This window comes from Panthera uncia (assembly GCF_023721935.1).
Source record: "Panthera uncia isolate 11264 chromosome D3 unlocalized genomic scaffold, Puncia_PCG_1.0 HiC_scaffold_8, whole genome shotgun sequence".
NCBI lineage: Eukaryota > Metazoa > Chordata > Mammalia > Carnivora > Felidae > Panthera > Panthera uncia.
The window spans coordinates 44,860,273-44,876,701 of NW_026057586.1; the positions used below are offsets into that span (position 1 = coordinate 44,860,273).

General features: G+C 44.5%; 1 protein-coding gene across 1 annotated transcript in view; it reads left to right on the forward strand.

Moving 5' to 3' along the window:
- Nucleotides 1-245: 245 nt before the first annotated feature.
- KCTD1 (potassium channel tetramerization domain containing 1) overlaps nucleotides 246-16,429 on the forward strand; it is a 92,037-nt gene continuing 75,853 nt past the window's right edge. The window contains exon 1 of the mRNA XM_049620316.1: nucleotides 246-2,285. Coding sequence (XP_049476273.1) covers nucleotides 477-2,285 — 1,809 coding nt within the window. The 5' untranslated portion in view covers nucleotides 246-476. The remainder of the gene's footprint in view (nucleotides 2,286-16,429) is intronic.

Genomic DNA, 16,429 nt, shown 5'->3' on the forward strand with positions numbered 1-16,429 from the left:
CAATGAGGGGGCAGTGGAAGGGGCACTGCTCCTCGGGCATTACTTAGAGAAGCGAGACCGCCCCGCCCTCCCGCCGGCCCTCCCTCTCTCCCGCCCGGGCCCGCGCGCCACTCCGCCAGAGGGTAAGTTGGGAGTGTTTCACCCCCACCGACAGCTCTCCCTCCCCTTTCTTCCCCCCCCCCCCCCCGTTAAAGTTTTCTTAGGAGTGGGGAGAGGGGTGGGGGAGGAAGAGGGTCCAGCCAGCCTCCGTCCTTACCCTCTCCCTGCCTAACTTACCCCCGCCTCCCCTCCCCTCCATCCCCTGCGCGCCGCTGCCCCTCCGGAGTAGCGCTCCGAACTGACAATTGGAGCGCGGCTCCTTTAAGAGCCCGGCTTTGCCTCCCGGTAGCTGAAGGTCATTAAACACAAAAGCTCTCAGCGCTGCGGTCCAATATAGCGCATGCGCCCTGCCCGAGGACTGGCAGAGAGACGGCAATATGGCGAGAATGCCTGGCAGCGGGGACTGTAACACCAGCACGGGCGGCAGCGCCAGCGCCGCCGCCGCCGCCGCCGAGAACAATGGGGAGCGGGGCGAGGGCGAGCGCGGTGCTGGGGGCCGCGGCCGTCGCCACGGCCGCCCGCACTACTGCAGCGCGGGCGAGGAGGAGGAGGAAGAGGAGGAGGACGACGAGATCCAAGAGGTGCAGATAACGGGGGACGAGGAGGAGGAGGACGGAGGTGGGGGGCTGGAGGAGGACGAGGAGGAGGAAGAGGAGGAGGAAGAGATGGGGCTGGACTGGGACGAGCCCCTGGAGCCCGAGGACTCGGCCGGGGAGGAGTTAGAGCCCGAGCCGGTCCATATGATCAATATGGACCAGAGCGCCGCGCTGGAGCCCGAGGCGCCGCCGCGACTGCTGGCGCCCCGGGCCCGCGGCGGGCCGCCCGGGGACAGCGCCGAGCTGGACCCCGACGTGCTGCAGCGCCCCGAGCGGGCCCGGCTGAGCGAGAACACCCGGCTGGCCACCCGCTACGCCGTGCGCATCTTCCGGGAGTACCTGAGCGAGAAGGCGCAGAGCCCGGACTTCGAGACCATGGACAAGGGGGCGCTGTGCCGCGTGCTGCGCTCCTTCTACGCCGAGGCCCGCTCCAAGAGCGGCCAGCTCTACAGCAAGTCGTCGCTCATCAGCATCCGCAGCTCCCTCAACCGCTACCTCAACGAGCCCCCGTACTGCCGCACGCTCGACCTCACCAAGGACCCCGAGCTGCGCAGCGCCAACCTGACGCTGGCCGCGGTCATCCGCAAGCTCGAGGAGCAGGGCGCCGGGCCCGTGGTGCAGAAGCAAGCCATCACGCGTGCCGACCTGCGCAAGCTCTACACCTCCAGCGTCTTCAGCACCAACACGCCCTTCGGGCTGCTCAACAAGGTCTGGTTCGAGACTTGTATGTACTTCTGCACGCGAGGCCGCGAGAACCAGCGCGAGCTGGAGGAGGACTCCTTTGGGCTGGCTATGGATGAGGACGGCCGCAAGTTCGTCTACTTTAAGTCCCTCGGGCCTTACCATAAGTCGCGCTCGTCGTCGTGGAGCAAGAAGCGTGCCGAGAGCAGCGACGAGGAGAACTTGCCCCGCATGTACGAGACGGGCACCGAGTTCTGCCCCTACGCCAGCTTCGTCAAGTACCTGTCGAAGCGCAACCCCCTCTGCAAGGCGTTCTTCCAGCGGCCCCGGGATCACTGCAGCGAGGGCGATGTGACCTGGTACGAGAACAAAGCCATCGGCAAGAACTTGCTGGGCACCAGGATGCAGATGCTCTCGAAGGCGGCCAAGCTCTCCAAGACCTACACCAACCACTGCATCGGCGCCGTCTCCATCGCCACGCTCAACAGCATCGCGGGCATCGGCACCAAACTGGGCTCGCCCGCCCCGCAGGGCTGCTACGCGGAGGCTCTAAACGGGGCGGCTCGCCACCACTCCCACCACCCCCCCACCCATCCCTCCCACCACCACCGCCCCCAGCCGCCCTCGCTGGGGAACACCTATATCCTCCCCAAAGACAGCCAGGTCGGGCCCGACGTGAAATCTGAGGCTGCGCCCAAGCGCGCTCTGTACGAGTCGGTGTTCGGGTCTGGGGATATCTGCGGCCCCTCTTCCCCCAAAAGACTTTGTATCCGCCCCTCGGAGCCTGTGGATGCGGTGGTGGTGGTTTCCGTGAAACACGACCCCCTGCCTCTTCTTCCAGAAGCCAATGGGCACAGAAGCACCAATTCTCCCACAGTAGTTTCACCTGCTATTGTTTCCCCCACCCAGGTAACCAAACCAAACTCTATGCATGAAATGTTTCTTTGGTACCATTTCTAGACTAACTCCTGCTAACGCAGGTCTGGGTCCGGGGCGGGGAGGAGTTTTAAAAAGTACTAAATATACTGAATCAGATTTGATTTGGTTTGATTTCACCCTTAGGAGCTTAACTCTTGTGCTTTTCAGGAAAGTTTATGCCTAACCTTAAAAGATGTTGAGAAGCCAAGGTCCCTAACATTCAGTGCTGAGCTGTAAGGCTAAAGCTTCAAAGTTCTCAGAACAAAAGGGTTGGAGGCAGCCTGACTCTCCATTGAATGCATGAGTTTAATAAGGCACAGTGCAGGAATACCGCGCATATAAAGGAAGCAATTACTTAAAATATATTTGAGTAAAGTAACCATTAAAATACTCTTGCATATTTGCCATAGCTTACAAAGATTAAAACAAAAACGGTTATAAAAAAGAAAAAAGAAAACGTGCCAAGCCCACTTCCTGTAAGTGGGCGGGGAGTGGAGAGATGGGTAATCCAGTGCCAGTTTATACTGTAATAGGTAGCTAAATGTAAAGTGATGTTTGGGGTGCGCTTTCCATAAAATAAAGTCACTTGTTAATAGAAGGAAGGGGTATCAGCACTACCAGCCAGGCTCCCTGCCGGGTAGTGGGTAGCACCTAGGCAACAAACTTCACTGCCTCTCCCTAGCCCCATGGGGCTCACTATCTAGGGGGCAGGTAACACTTAAGAATATAGATATTTAATTAAGACAAACTGCGCAGTAGTGTGGCAAGGACATCCAAAGTTAAGAAGTTGTAGCCCAGAAGCTGAGCCCTTTGGGCAAATCAGTTTACCTCTCTGGACTTCAGAGTCCTCATCAAGGATTAGGGAACTGTTTCAATATTAATATTAGTTAATTCTCAGCAGTACCAAATTCTAGGTTGAGATTGAGGACTTGAACGGATGCTTATTATTATTTTTCCTAGAGGAATATATTCATATTACTAAAATTGTACTCATCTTTGGAATACTCTTCTCTGGGAGCCAGAAACGAGAGGTCTTTGGGGGCTGTGCTCTATTCTGCAGGCAGGAGTAGCCACTGGAGGTTTTACAACTCTGACCTCCCTGCCATCATGCAGAAGTAGGAATTTGGACTGTAAGTCTGGAGGTGTAGTGCAGGCCCTTCAAGAAACAGATGTCAGGTACCTCTGTGCTTTTTCCAAAGTGGAAATTCCAGTTCTGGACAATCTGACCCTTTCAGAGGTTTACCAGCTAATCATCAAGGCCAACAGAGAAAGGGGCTGTGAATGAATTTAATATAAACAGCAAAGTTCTCTAAAATACACAAGACCTGCCGGCTATGTGTCTTTCTGTACTTCTATGTGCGTGGTACATTTCCGACAGACCAGGAGGTGGTTTTATGGAGTTGTAAGGGCGGAGAGGAGGATTCTTCTTTGGAGAATTTGGGTTTGCTTTTTCTTTGAGATCAAAAATAAATGTTCACATTCTTCTGATAAAGTAAGACCCTTAAAATGTCCTGGTTTAGAGTGGCACCTGATTAATTGAGGAGTGAAAAGCCTGAGAAAGTTTAATATTAAAGTATATATCTGCTTGGAATAATAATGAAACAGTTTGCCTCCTGGCATCAGTCTGCTAGTTTCTTGACATCAGTGTCCTATAGAATCGAGTTAAGATTCAAAAGATGGGAGGAGGGAGTTGTTCCGGTCGGTTTTGTTTTGGTCTAAGGAACGCAGTTGCTCTGTCACAGTCTTGTTTTAACTGAGTGAGATAAATCAGTTCTATAAACCTGAATACTGATTCATTTATTTTTCTTGAGTTACTGTCACGTAAATATAGATTAAAATTAAAAATAGATTTGAGTGTCCATATGTTGGCTGATTGTTATTATGCAAAACATTATTATAGCTGAGTTCCTTGTAGTTAAAACACTACAAAAAGTTGTTCACGTATTAACACGCCTGCTTTTCACTTATGTTAAAGTAAGTTTTTAACCAGGATTAAGAAGTTTAAGGGAACTCTAGTGATTCCTATAGAAGTCACCTTATGGCGGTCTTAGCATTCTAAGAATGATACAAATGTTGAGTTTCTGTAGAAAGCTGATATTAAACTTTTTCCTCTTGTATTTATTAAAATCACTGTAACCTTGAGGTCCAGGGCATTTCCTGGGGATTAATGACCGGCTGGGGTTAGTGGCCCAAGGCACTGCTTTAGGCAGTCACCTCCTCTTGGCTGGTCATTAATCTTCAGGAAATGCTGTTAGGTCATTAATCTTCAGGAAATGTATGCCTTCAGCTTCAGTCACTATTACTTAATTATGAACACAGGCTATCTAACCTTAATATTGGCCAGACTCCTCAAGTGGTATTGCATAGAACTCCACCGTTGACCATCTTATTCTAGACTTCTTGATAATACACCCCGATGCTTTGATTCTCTTCTAATGTTGCAAGTTTCTCAACAAACGAAGAGCCTAGAACTTTAAATGCATTTACTCTTTTTACTTCTTGAGAGTGTTCATAAGTGGGTCATTGAAAAATGAATGCATCCAAGGATTAGCAATCATGGAATTTGTGATTTTTACTCACGTGAAGTTCCTGATTTTTGTTGGTTTTGCGAGGTGGGGAGGGGTTATGGTAGCGGTTGTGATGGTTGCTTTAAGAAGTTCACTCTAATTCCCTGGAATGGCTGTGGTAAAAGCAAAGGGTAGTTTCCATCTCCCCTCCTCCCGCATAGCTGTTGTGATCTAAGATGATCCACTTACTGGTGCGGCTTCTTAGCGCTCATGGAGATCACATGGTACATTTTAAAAGGCTTAGTTTAGCACAGCCCCTCCTACATTTTCGTAGCTGTTCTCTTTACATGAAAATACAGCATTCTTCCTGCCTCAGAGAACAGTTCTTCTGCTTAGATGGATGATAGAGATTTGTAACTTTAGTCTTTTTTATTTGCACACAACATAGTAAGGTTTAGATTCTAAATGTCATAGTTTTGTCGCTAAAGCTTTTATAGACTGTGCCTCTCTCCAGTACCAAAGATGTGAGCATTAGCTCCCTAAAATACATACTCAGGCACCTTTGTGAGCTTGTGACAAAGGTGTCTTCAGTTGCACGTGTTTGACTTTAACCCATATTACTTCTAGAAATAGTTTTCAGGAATTCTGCAAGTAGGAAATCGAGTAGTGGAAAGAGTCTGGAGCTGGTGGTGCACATCCCCATTGACTTCACTAGGAGCCAGTCACACCTTATAGCGTCCCAGCTGAAAACGAGAGCAGCAGCCTGTCTGTGGGGCACATGCAGTTGTTCCTGACCTTGCCTTTGAGAAGTCAGATGTTGTTAGCACTGGGAAACCAGCTTTCATTCAGGTGCTTAGTGTGGGAAGGGAGAAGGGATATTCAATCTGTCTGCTTAATAGAAAAAACAAACAAACACAAGCATTTTATGCATTATTGAAAAAATCGCCAGTCTTATTTTTAATTTAGGAGGGCTACTCTCTTAAAGAGAGAATCCATCAAACTTCAATAAACGTGAAGGGAGTCGTGGGTTTAACAGCCAGAGCAACTGTAACAAGTCTTTTTTGTAATGGTTATCTGGAGCTATTAGGATTAACTGCCTTGTTTAAATCAGGATATTTCCCTGATTTTTAATGTTAGCTGTGGCTGCCTTCCTTTTTTCTACTGTAGGAGTAGTTGCTCTCCCGTTCAGATTGGTGGAAAAAGTAAATGTCAGTAACATTAAGTGTGTAACTTTTTTCATTCATTCAGGAAGCAGTTATTGAGCACCTACTATTTTGGCTTTGGTACCAGGAATCTTTATAAATTAATCCATTTTCCGCTTGGCAAGTAGTTGCATTGGCAAGATTTTGGCCTCATGAAGTATTAAAACCAGATCAAAATAAGGAAAGTTAAAAGGTGATATACTTAATGGTTTGCAGCAGTCATTTTGGGAAAGAGTATTCTTAACTCTTGCATGTTATTATTGCAATCATTATGCAAATGAAGTATTCTAAATTGCTGTAAACCCACATGTATGTCAGCTCACTATCTATTAAATCTGACCCAGGAAACAGGAAGAGAAGTATTTGCTGCCAAATGAGAAAGTGGTTCCCATTCATTTAAAACTTAAATCCTTTGGGGCACCTGGGTGGCTCAGTCGGTTGAGCGTCCGACTTCAGCTCAGGTCATGATCTCACAGCTTGTGAGTTCGAGCCCCGCGTTGGGCTCTGTGCTGACAGCTCAGAGCCTGGAGCCTGCTTCTGCTTCTGTGTCTCCCTCTCTCTCTGCCCCTAACCCCCTCGCATTCTGTCTCTGTCTCTGTCAAAAATAAATAAACATTAAAAAAAAAAACAAAAAAAAAAGTTTAAATCCTTGAATCATCTTGATTTTAGGATCTGGCTCCCCAAACAAATGTTACCTAACAAGCCACCCTCTTGTCACTGCAGGTAAGAGTCCCTTTTTCTAATAGGACTGCTTGTTGTATGTGAGGCTGTTTAAAGCTGGCTCTGCCTTGGCCCAGGCCAGTCAAAACTCCAATTATTTAATAGAAAGTTAAGTTTCAGGTTACCTTGTGGCGTCTTAGCTGCCATTTCAAAAGCAGAATTGATACAGGAATTGAGACGTGGTTCCCTGTGTTGAAAATCTTGGGAACAAACCTATAGGCTGGCAATCTGTGGGTCTGTCACATGCTAGAACTTTATTTGTTGAGCCTATTTTTACCTCTCTTGATTGGTCCTTCACTGTATTATACTAGTTAATCAGGATGCCTTTTTAAAGACTTCTCTGGAGAATTTAGATAGGGTGAAGGTGGAGGAAATTAGTTGGTCCAGAAGGGCGTATCAACTGACCTTGATAAACTAAACTGAGAGAAAACGTAGCTTTCAGATTTGAAACATTGCATGCGCAAACTTTTTTAGTCATCACTAGTGGTGTTCCAAAGACCCTGAATTCAGTTCAAGAGCCTCCTTTTACCTGCTAAGTGCTACCTCCAGGAGCAGGATTTGGCCTTTGCCCTCAGTCCTCCGTGGCGGGTGGGCAAGCTAGTGGGCTTCAAGCTGGAGTGATTGTCTGCTTGATACATGGACACCACAGTGGAAGCAGATGAACTTTTAAAATTTTAGGTTCCGTAAAATTTTAGGCTCTAAACTTTAGGTTTTCAGATTTGTAAAAGTTTCTCTTTGCCTGCTATTCCTCAAGAGAGGATGGGCTGTGAATGGTGTTGAGTTTTTAAAACAGGGAATGAGCATAATCTAGAAACAGAGTGTTTAAGCCAGTTGAGATCCCTCATCACAGCAAGGGCTGTATTTCCTAACACCCATGGCTTTAAACTAGACAGCAGACCACAGTGTATCCACTATACTACAGAAGACCAAACCTAATTAGACATGTTTTAGGTTTTCAGCAATTCTCCTGTCCTTCTGGTCAACTTCCTTTACAGTCAGACTTCCTTTCAGCTTATAGTTTAACAACCTGACGGAGCCATTTTTTAAATTTAATTTAATTTAGTTTAATTTAATTTAATTTAATTTATTTGTTTTTACTTATATCCTATCCTAAACTCGGTCCAAGCCTGGGATAACCTAATTTTCAAGAACAACAAAGTGGGAGATCTCTTACAGGACTGTAAACAGTCCAGAGCACCTGAACTTTCATCGGGAGTTTTTGTCACAGCAGTTTGCTCTGCTTTGGGAACTCCAGTGGGAACTTCCTTCTTCTGGAAACCCACTGTATTCTGAGATCTGTGATTCCTGTTTAGTGACTACAAACAATTGGGCTCCTACTGGCTGTCCAGGCAGTGAGTTTGGTTGTGTTTCATATGGGGCGGGGGGCCGGGGGTGGGGGGGTGGCAGGGAAGTCCTAAAGCATACTCCTCATACTGGGGGAGCGGTGTGAGGATGGCAGAGGGCTCCCAAGTTGTTTGAGTCCATGTGTATAACCCTGGAAAGCTGAGGGACTTGGGGAGACCTTGAAGGAGAGGATTCCCACATCACCAGCTGGGTTCTGTGCCTCCCACCCTTCTGCCCGGCCTGCCCCAAGGTAGACATTTGAAAATCCCCTTTATCTTGCAAACCTTTCCTGGGAGGATCCGGCCTCATTCACACCTTGAATTACTGCTTTCCCCTGATCTCCTGGCAGTGAACCCTGGAAGATGGGCGTTTTGATCCCGTCTGGGAGGAAGGAGGTACCTGCTACCTGAAAGGGCTGACAGATTTAAGAGAGCGTTAGGTTGTAGGCTTCTAGGAAAAGAGGAGAGGAATTCAGAAAGGAGTGCTCAAGGATGGCAGAGATAAATGGCGCTTCCTTTGTGAGTAATGTCACAAATTGGAATGTCAGGATGAGTTTGGAAGCTTTTAATCATTATTTTCTAGTTTTACTCTGTGTCTCCAGCTCAGTCAGGTGCCTCACCATTCGGCACCAATCTTTCCTCTCAACCCAAGGAAAAGGGAACTATTATTTATAGCACCCATCTCTTTTGGGTGCTTTCCACCACGTGTCAGGGACCAAGCTAGTAGGTATACTATAGATACATATGTATATTCATTTGGTATTTGTAATACATCCCCCCATATAGACAGCATGGTCGTGGATAAATACATTTATACAGATACAAATATACACATAATCTGTATATAAACTTGATCCATGAGAAAATTGTCCATTTTGCTATTGTAGTCAAAGAAAAAAAGTGTTTAAGGCACCTTTCTTGAGCTTGTGGATTAGTTATGATACTTGAACTTGCTATGTTTTTTCCCATGTAGTTTGAAGGACTATAACTTAGAAATGAGAAGTGTTCCCAGCCTTCTAGCTGTTCCCAGCCTCCTAGATGTTCTAGGTCAGCGATTGGATCTGATCCAGGCAGGAGTGAATGAGGGGTGGGCTCTGGCCATGGAGGTCTCATTCTGTTGGGCTGCAGTCTGCGGAGACCAAGGAGGCCACATCCTCTGACTGATTTTATAGTTATGAAGTGGAGTGTAATTAATAATGACTAACCTGCACCAAGGGCTTTACAGTGCTCTTCCGACTGGCAGTAGACCAACCCAGGAAGTTATTTCCATTTTATGAAGGAGGAGACTAAGGTCTAACCAACCTTAGTTGGCTAACTTGGTTAAGGTTTAACAACTGATAGGTAATATGCCTGGATTTGGATCCAGGCCTGTTTGATTCAAGAGTCTCTGCTTTTAAAACATTTTTTTTTAAGTTTATTTATTTTGAGAAAGAGTGTGTGAGCAGGGGAGGGGCAGAGAGAGAGAGAGAGAGAGAGAGAGAGAGAGAGAGAATCCCAAGCAGGCTCCGAGTTGTCAGCGCAGAGCCTGATGCAGGGCTTGAACTCACAAACCATGAGATCATGACCTGAGCCAAAACCAAGAGTTGTGCTCTTACCCAACTGAGCCACCCAGGCATCCCCAGAGTCTCTGTTTACATCCAGTCTATTGATTTCCAAAATTCTTACCAACTGTTCAAATAGAAAAACCCAGCCAATGAAGGGAAGGTGATGTAATATTGGATCTTATCACTACCTTAGGTGCTTTCCCAGGCCAATATACGAAGAGAGAACTTGTTACAGTCAAGCAGAAATAAATAAAAGGCAGAGAGCACGAAATAATATTTCCAGTGAGTTCATGCTTCTGCTTTGCTGTATGGGGTCCCCCGACCATTGGTAGATTCTGGGACTGTAACAGCCTCTTTTGAGAAGCCCTGTCACTTAGCAGGTAAGAACAGATGCCAGTGCCAGATCCCCCGGACCAGATGTCCACTCCCAGTCTCCCTATGTTCCAGTTTCCTCCTTGGTCAGTGGGGATGGTGGTCACACCTACCTTGCAGGGTCACCAGTATTAGGTGAATTACTGTACGAAAAGTGCCTAAAGCCTGAGCACTCAAGGAACGTTTACTATCGTTTTATTACCTTAGCACAGAATCTCTTACATTTGAAGAACTGCTGATCTGGATGTTAAAGTCTCAGGCTTCAGTTTTCTCTTGTAAGTAGCTTGTCGGGGTGCTGTGTGTGGGGTCTCTGCTGTTTCTTCTTCAGGGGCGTGCCTGGACTTCGGCCAGTAGCAGTTCCTCTGGTCTCCTAGTAGGTAGGAAGTCTCCAGGTGGCCTCTTGCATGCCTGACTGGCTCAGTCAGAGGAGCCTGTACGACTCTTGAACTTGAGGTTGTGAGTTCAAGCCCCACGTGGAGTGTAGAGATTACTTAAATAAATAAAACTTAAAAACAAAAAACCCATCACATCCATGTGGATGCTTTACCCCTAAAGCCTCCATTTCTCTCCTCTGCTTTTCTTTTAAGATTTGCGTTTGCTGTGGCTCCAGGCGGGATTGATCTCTACACCTTGTCAGTATATTCCGCAGACTGCTCCCATTTCTCTTTACAAAAGACTTGGAAATTTTCCAGCGCTAAAGAGGGTAGCAGAGAGCACTCTGCTGGGCATAATTGATGCCCAGACTCCATCAGATTTGCAAAAGTTGGCCTAGGGGTGCTCACTGGGGCTTTTTTACAAGAGATTAAATTTTATCAAAATGGTTTGGGATTCTGGGAGTGGTCATAATACTGGAGTTCTTAACGGTGTTAGGAGGGTCATTATAGCAATTACTTTCAGCGTTCCAGAAACAGGGCCTATAATTTGGCTAGTTCCTATGTTATGGCATTTGCATTTCCTTAATGCATAATTGGACTATAATTTTCTAAAACTTGACTTCTGTCTTGGAGATTCTATAAATCAATAGACATTCCACTTAAAGTTGAGGTGTACAAATACATGTTTTGAGCAGACTGCAAAATCAGAGTAATTGGTGGTTTGATGCAGTATTGCTGACCAATTAATGACCTCTTGTGATTTGTTTTAAGTTTGACAAAGTGCTCTTATAAAATAGGAATGATTGATATGATGATGCAGGGATTCATTACCCCTAATTTAGTTTGCCCTTCAATTACTCACAGTATTCAGCCACCATAGTCCTTTCAGGGATAAGTTTGTGGGCTTTTAGAATTATATTAATTCTGTTAATTAATACATACAATTAATCTATTAATTTTATTAAGCCAGCTCGTATGAAATGTTGGCTTCTGTTTTATGACATTCTCTCTGACAAAACTAAATAGATTTTAGATAGTTTCTTCTATTGTGAACAAACATCTCATTGTTTTTTACACCAGAAAAAAAAAAATAAAAAGACTTGTAGGATGTTTATTTTTCAGTGGATTGAGGTAGCAGTTTAAAATCCTATTTCTGTAGAAACACACAGAACCAAATAAAAATATAGTAAGACTATGACAGAACTGAGTAAGGTAGCTTCATTTTCCTTTCCTTACTCAGTGTTCATTCATGTGTTAGTTTTTTATAATTAGTGGTAGGATCTTCATAAAACTGGTGATTTCACTGTTTTCTGGATCATTTTATAAGGGGAAGGAGAAATGATCAAATGATCTCTCCTCTGCTTTTCTTTAAGCTTTAACCAACTGAGTCACCCAGGCGCCCCTAGAATCTCTGCTTTAAATTCATAGTCTGCTGATTCCAAAATTCTTACCAACTGTTCAAGGCTTTTTCCACTTGCTTTTTCTTTTTCTTTTTCTTTTTTTTTTTTTTTTACACTTACAAAGAGGATCATGAGATCATAGACCCTTTCCCTCTGTTTAACTGTCATCTCAAGTGATATGGTTTGGAACCACCTGTGGGGATATGAATGATCTAAGAAGAGAAAAGTCAAGGTGAGGGAGCATGCTATACAGAAAAACTCTCAAAATCAAATTTATTTATAAAAGAATTTATTGAGCACTTACTGTTTGCAAGGTGGGAATTTGGAGGTAAGGAATAACTTAGAAATAGTTAAGAGAAGATACTGGAGAACTAGAAAGGCAATACCTAGGTAAAGTCAAAAGGGGGATTAGTTGATGAGGAAGAGGGTCTGGCCTTAATGACTATTCACAAGTAAACCCTGGAGAGTAAATCGTGTGTCTTACTGTCTAAGAAGTGGGACTGAAGGTGGCCTAACCAAACTGAAAGCCTGAACATTTAAATCTTAAAAATCTATAAGGAGAATATGAAAACTTGGAGAAAATAAAATCTTGTCAAAATGTAAGCCTTTTCTTTGCTATCACATTGAGACCTCTTGTGAAAGCCTTAGTACATGGCTAAATTTTAGATGTCCCAGCACGAAGGAAAGGTGCCACGTTTTGCCATGCATCAGCCCCTCCAAATGTTCACCCAGTTGTTCAAGCATGTATTTTAAGGTTGAGTATTCCAGCAGTAACCCAAAGAAATTCAGAACTGATACTTTGCCACAGTTTGCTTTTCATAACAACTTTTGCTGTCACTAGAAGCCTGGCTCCTTTGGTGCCCGGCATTATTTCTTTCACATCTCGGGGACTGTGGGACCACACTGTGAATAGCGTTATACTAAGGTGCACGTGAATTGTACTTTATTGTTTATGAAGGGCACTTCGTTCTAAGGAAGCTGTATACGGCTTCGAGTGGGTACAGTGTCGAGTGGGTACAGGGTTAGATAGATGGTGGGGACACAGATAAAGTCCTTGTATTTGGAGGACTCACTCGTAGTCTTGTGGAGGAGGTAGACAAGGAACATGAAGAATAAACCCCAGTTGTGGGTTATGTCCTGTGATTCTCTGTGTACACACGCAAGCTGACAGGAGAGGATAGGAATGGTCATTGTGCCCATTCTGGAAATGAGAGAAACCCTTAGAGAACTTAGGCAGTTTCTCAAGTTCACCTCCCAACGAGGAGCAAAGTTAAAGTTCTGTTTCCAACTCTAGGTATAGGCCTCTTCTACAATGGTACTTTTTTAGCCTTAATTTTTTTAATGTTTATTTATTTTTGAGAGAGAGAGAGAGTATGAGCAGGGAAAGGGCAGAGAGAGAGTGACACAGAGAATCCCCAGTAGGCTCCAGGCTCTGAGCTGTCAGCAAAGAGCCCAACGCAGGGCTCGAACTCACCAGCAGTGAGATCATGGCCTGAGCCGAAGTCGGATGCTTAACTGACTGAGCCACCCGGGCGCCCCTGAAAACTAAAAGAATCTTAATGTGATTTTGTGCTTTTGGAATTGCAGGAAAATAAAAGGGAACATTCTGGATTAGGGTGAAATGGAATGGCTTAGTCTTCCAAATGTCAGCACACACTCTGGATATCTAGACAGTGGCCGAAAGCTGTAGTTGGATGATTGACTTGGGGATCTTCTGAGGAGCCCTTTGTGAAGCGGTGAAGGGCCGGCGGCTGCTCATCAGGTCTGATGCTCACTGGGGGCAGGGCGTGGGCTCTGTGACCTCCTTCACTGTTCTCTGTGGAGGTTGACTTGCCCCCCAAGGCCTTCAGTCTTTCCCACTTCACTCAGAGCACTTAATTAAAAGAAAAAGTGAGCCCAGTTCTGATGCAGAGTTATGACTAGTAAAAAGAACCAATAAAAATGACTATAAAGGGCCTGACAAATAGAAAATGTTTAATAATACTAAGGCGCTTTATGGAGCAAGGGTTTACCTCTTGGCACAGGATGACAGGCGTTCCTGCAGAGGCTTTTCCCTCGCTGCTGCTCTTGGCAGGCAGTTCTTGCCCGGCTGGAACAGGCGAGGGAGACGGGTTCTGTCAGCCTGGGGTCACCTGACTTCTTACTGCAAGAAGATCGCAGGGAAGTGACAGCCCGCTGACATGTGGCCCTTTTGTTGGTGACAACAGATAACATGAGGGATAAAGGACACTTAGGTGACCCAGGAGCAAAAAGGAAAACAAGGAAGGGACACAGAAAAAAAAAAAAAAAAGAGGGAAGGGAAGGGCTAAGGAACCTGCAGTCTTACAGGAAGTTTGGGGCAGAGCTAACATTCTCTATCAGTTCCAATTAGACTTACCAAAGAATAGACCAAGTTAGAGTTAGGAGAATAACTTTCCTGAATGGCCTTGGGAAAGTTATTTAGTTTCTCAACTGTTAGAGGGGTACTACTGTTGTGAGTAGTAAAAGCCCATAGTATGTGCTCAATAACTGATAACTTTGCTTAAAAAAATTCTGTTGGTTAGAGATTATTGGAAAAGTAGAAGGATGGCAATAATTTACAGCTGATCCTCGATATTCTCTTAATTTTTAATTTTTTGAAGATTTCATTTTTTAAGTAATCTCTGCGCCCATTGTGGGGCTTGAACTTACAACCTGAGGGTCAAGAGTCACATGCTCTACCAACTGAGTCCGCTAGGTGCCCCCTCAATATTCTCTTTTAAAGCTAAGACAGAGGATCCAAAAAAAATCACAAAGTATTTATAAACACAGGTGAAAGGATGCAAACACGCAAAAAACCCAGTTGGAGAACCCACATCTGTGCTAGGAATAAAATAATGATCATCAAAATCATAAAAATGAATCATAAAAACTATAAAGTTCAGAGAGAGATAGATACTAAATTCTAGATATCCCTGTTTGAGCCAGTGTGTAACTCACTAAAATGTAAAAATAAAATTAAACTTTCAAGCTTTTATTCTCTTTTCATTTATATCATGAAGAAGATAATTTAAATATACTTTGTATAATATGTTTAAAGGATTAATTTTGGACTAACTTTTAAGTAGGTTTTAAACAGCAAAGTTGAAATGAGTTGTAAGTATTGGCAATATGTCTTCTGTATTGAATACAGTTATCCATCTCATTAAAAAATACACCATTTGCACCATTTGATTTTTCCTAATTATAAGCATTGAATTTATAGAAACTGATCTTTTTTTAAAAAGTTTTTTTAAATGTTTATTTTTGAAAGAGAGAGAGAGAAAGACAGCAGCAGTGGGGGAGGTGCAGAGAGAGAGGGAGACACAATCTGAAGCAGGCTCCAGGCTCTGGGCTATCAGCACAGAGCCTGACGTGGGGCTCGAACCCACAAACTCTGAGATCATGACCTGAACCGAAGTTGGATGCTTAACCAACTGAGCCACCCAGGAGTCCCAGAAACTGATCTCTTTGAGAGGTTTATTTTATTTTTAGAGGGAGAGCACGCATGAGCAGGGCAGAGGGGCACAGGAAGAGAGAGAGACAGGGAGAGACAGAGAGAATCTTAAGTAGGCTCCGTGCCCAGCATGGAATCTGACTTGGGGCTCAATCCCGCAACTATGAGATCATAACCTGAACTGAAATCAAGGGTCCGACGCTCAACTGACTGAGCCACCCAGATGCCCCGAAACTTATCTCTTTTTATTTATAATTTTCACACCAGTAAAGCATATTCTAAGTTTGTTTGTATAAACAAGCATCGTAATTCTCTAGAATATATAACTAGGCGGTGCCTGAGTGGCTTATTCAGTTGAGCCTCTGACTCTTGATTTCAGCTCAGGTCATGATCACAGGTCATGATCATGGCTCAGGTCACTCACAGTATGTGAGTTTGAGACCCACGTTGGACTGTGAGCTGACAATAGGGAGTCTGCTTGGGACTCTCTCCCACTCTCTGCCTCCCCTGCTCCTGCTCTCTCTCTCTTTCAAAATAAGTAAATACATAAAATTTTTTAAATGCTGCATTAAATGTTTTTTTAAAAAAGAGTATATAACTAGGATCTTTTAAACTTTTATCATTGAAAATAATACATATGACCAGATGATAAATTGCAGGGTTTTGTTTTTTTTTAATAGCTTAAAAAACGTTCTCACGGCCGCTTGACAACCAGAAAACATCTCCTCCAGATGCAATAAAGAATATGAAACTTTCTGGCAATGTATTACATAGAACAGTGGCACTCTTTGTGTTAAAGTGCTAATTTGAGAGAGATTATGTCATTCTCTTAACTCTCTTTTCCTGCTTGACAAATAAAATCCTTGCTCAACTGACATAAATCATGAAATAATTCACATTTTACTCTGAATTTAGTTTAGGAATGAAGTCAGTAAATACTGTCCACATCATGAAGTATGTGTTAGATAATTAGCCTTCAGACCATTGCTTACTATCAGGCCAGTCGTCTCATTCCTGAGGAATTTGTTGCCATGTTTGAACAGCTAATGTATATGAATAGCACGTTACTGTAAATACACAGTTACTCAGTGCACATTATCCCATCTAATCCTCATGACGGTGGTATAGCTAGAGAGATTCATGGCCTGCCCCAGGAAGGACAGGCAGTAAATGGCAAACCCAGGACTGTTTTCCAAGCATCTCACTCGTCCATTTATTC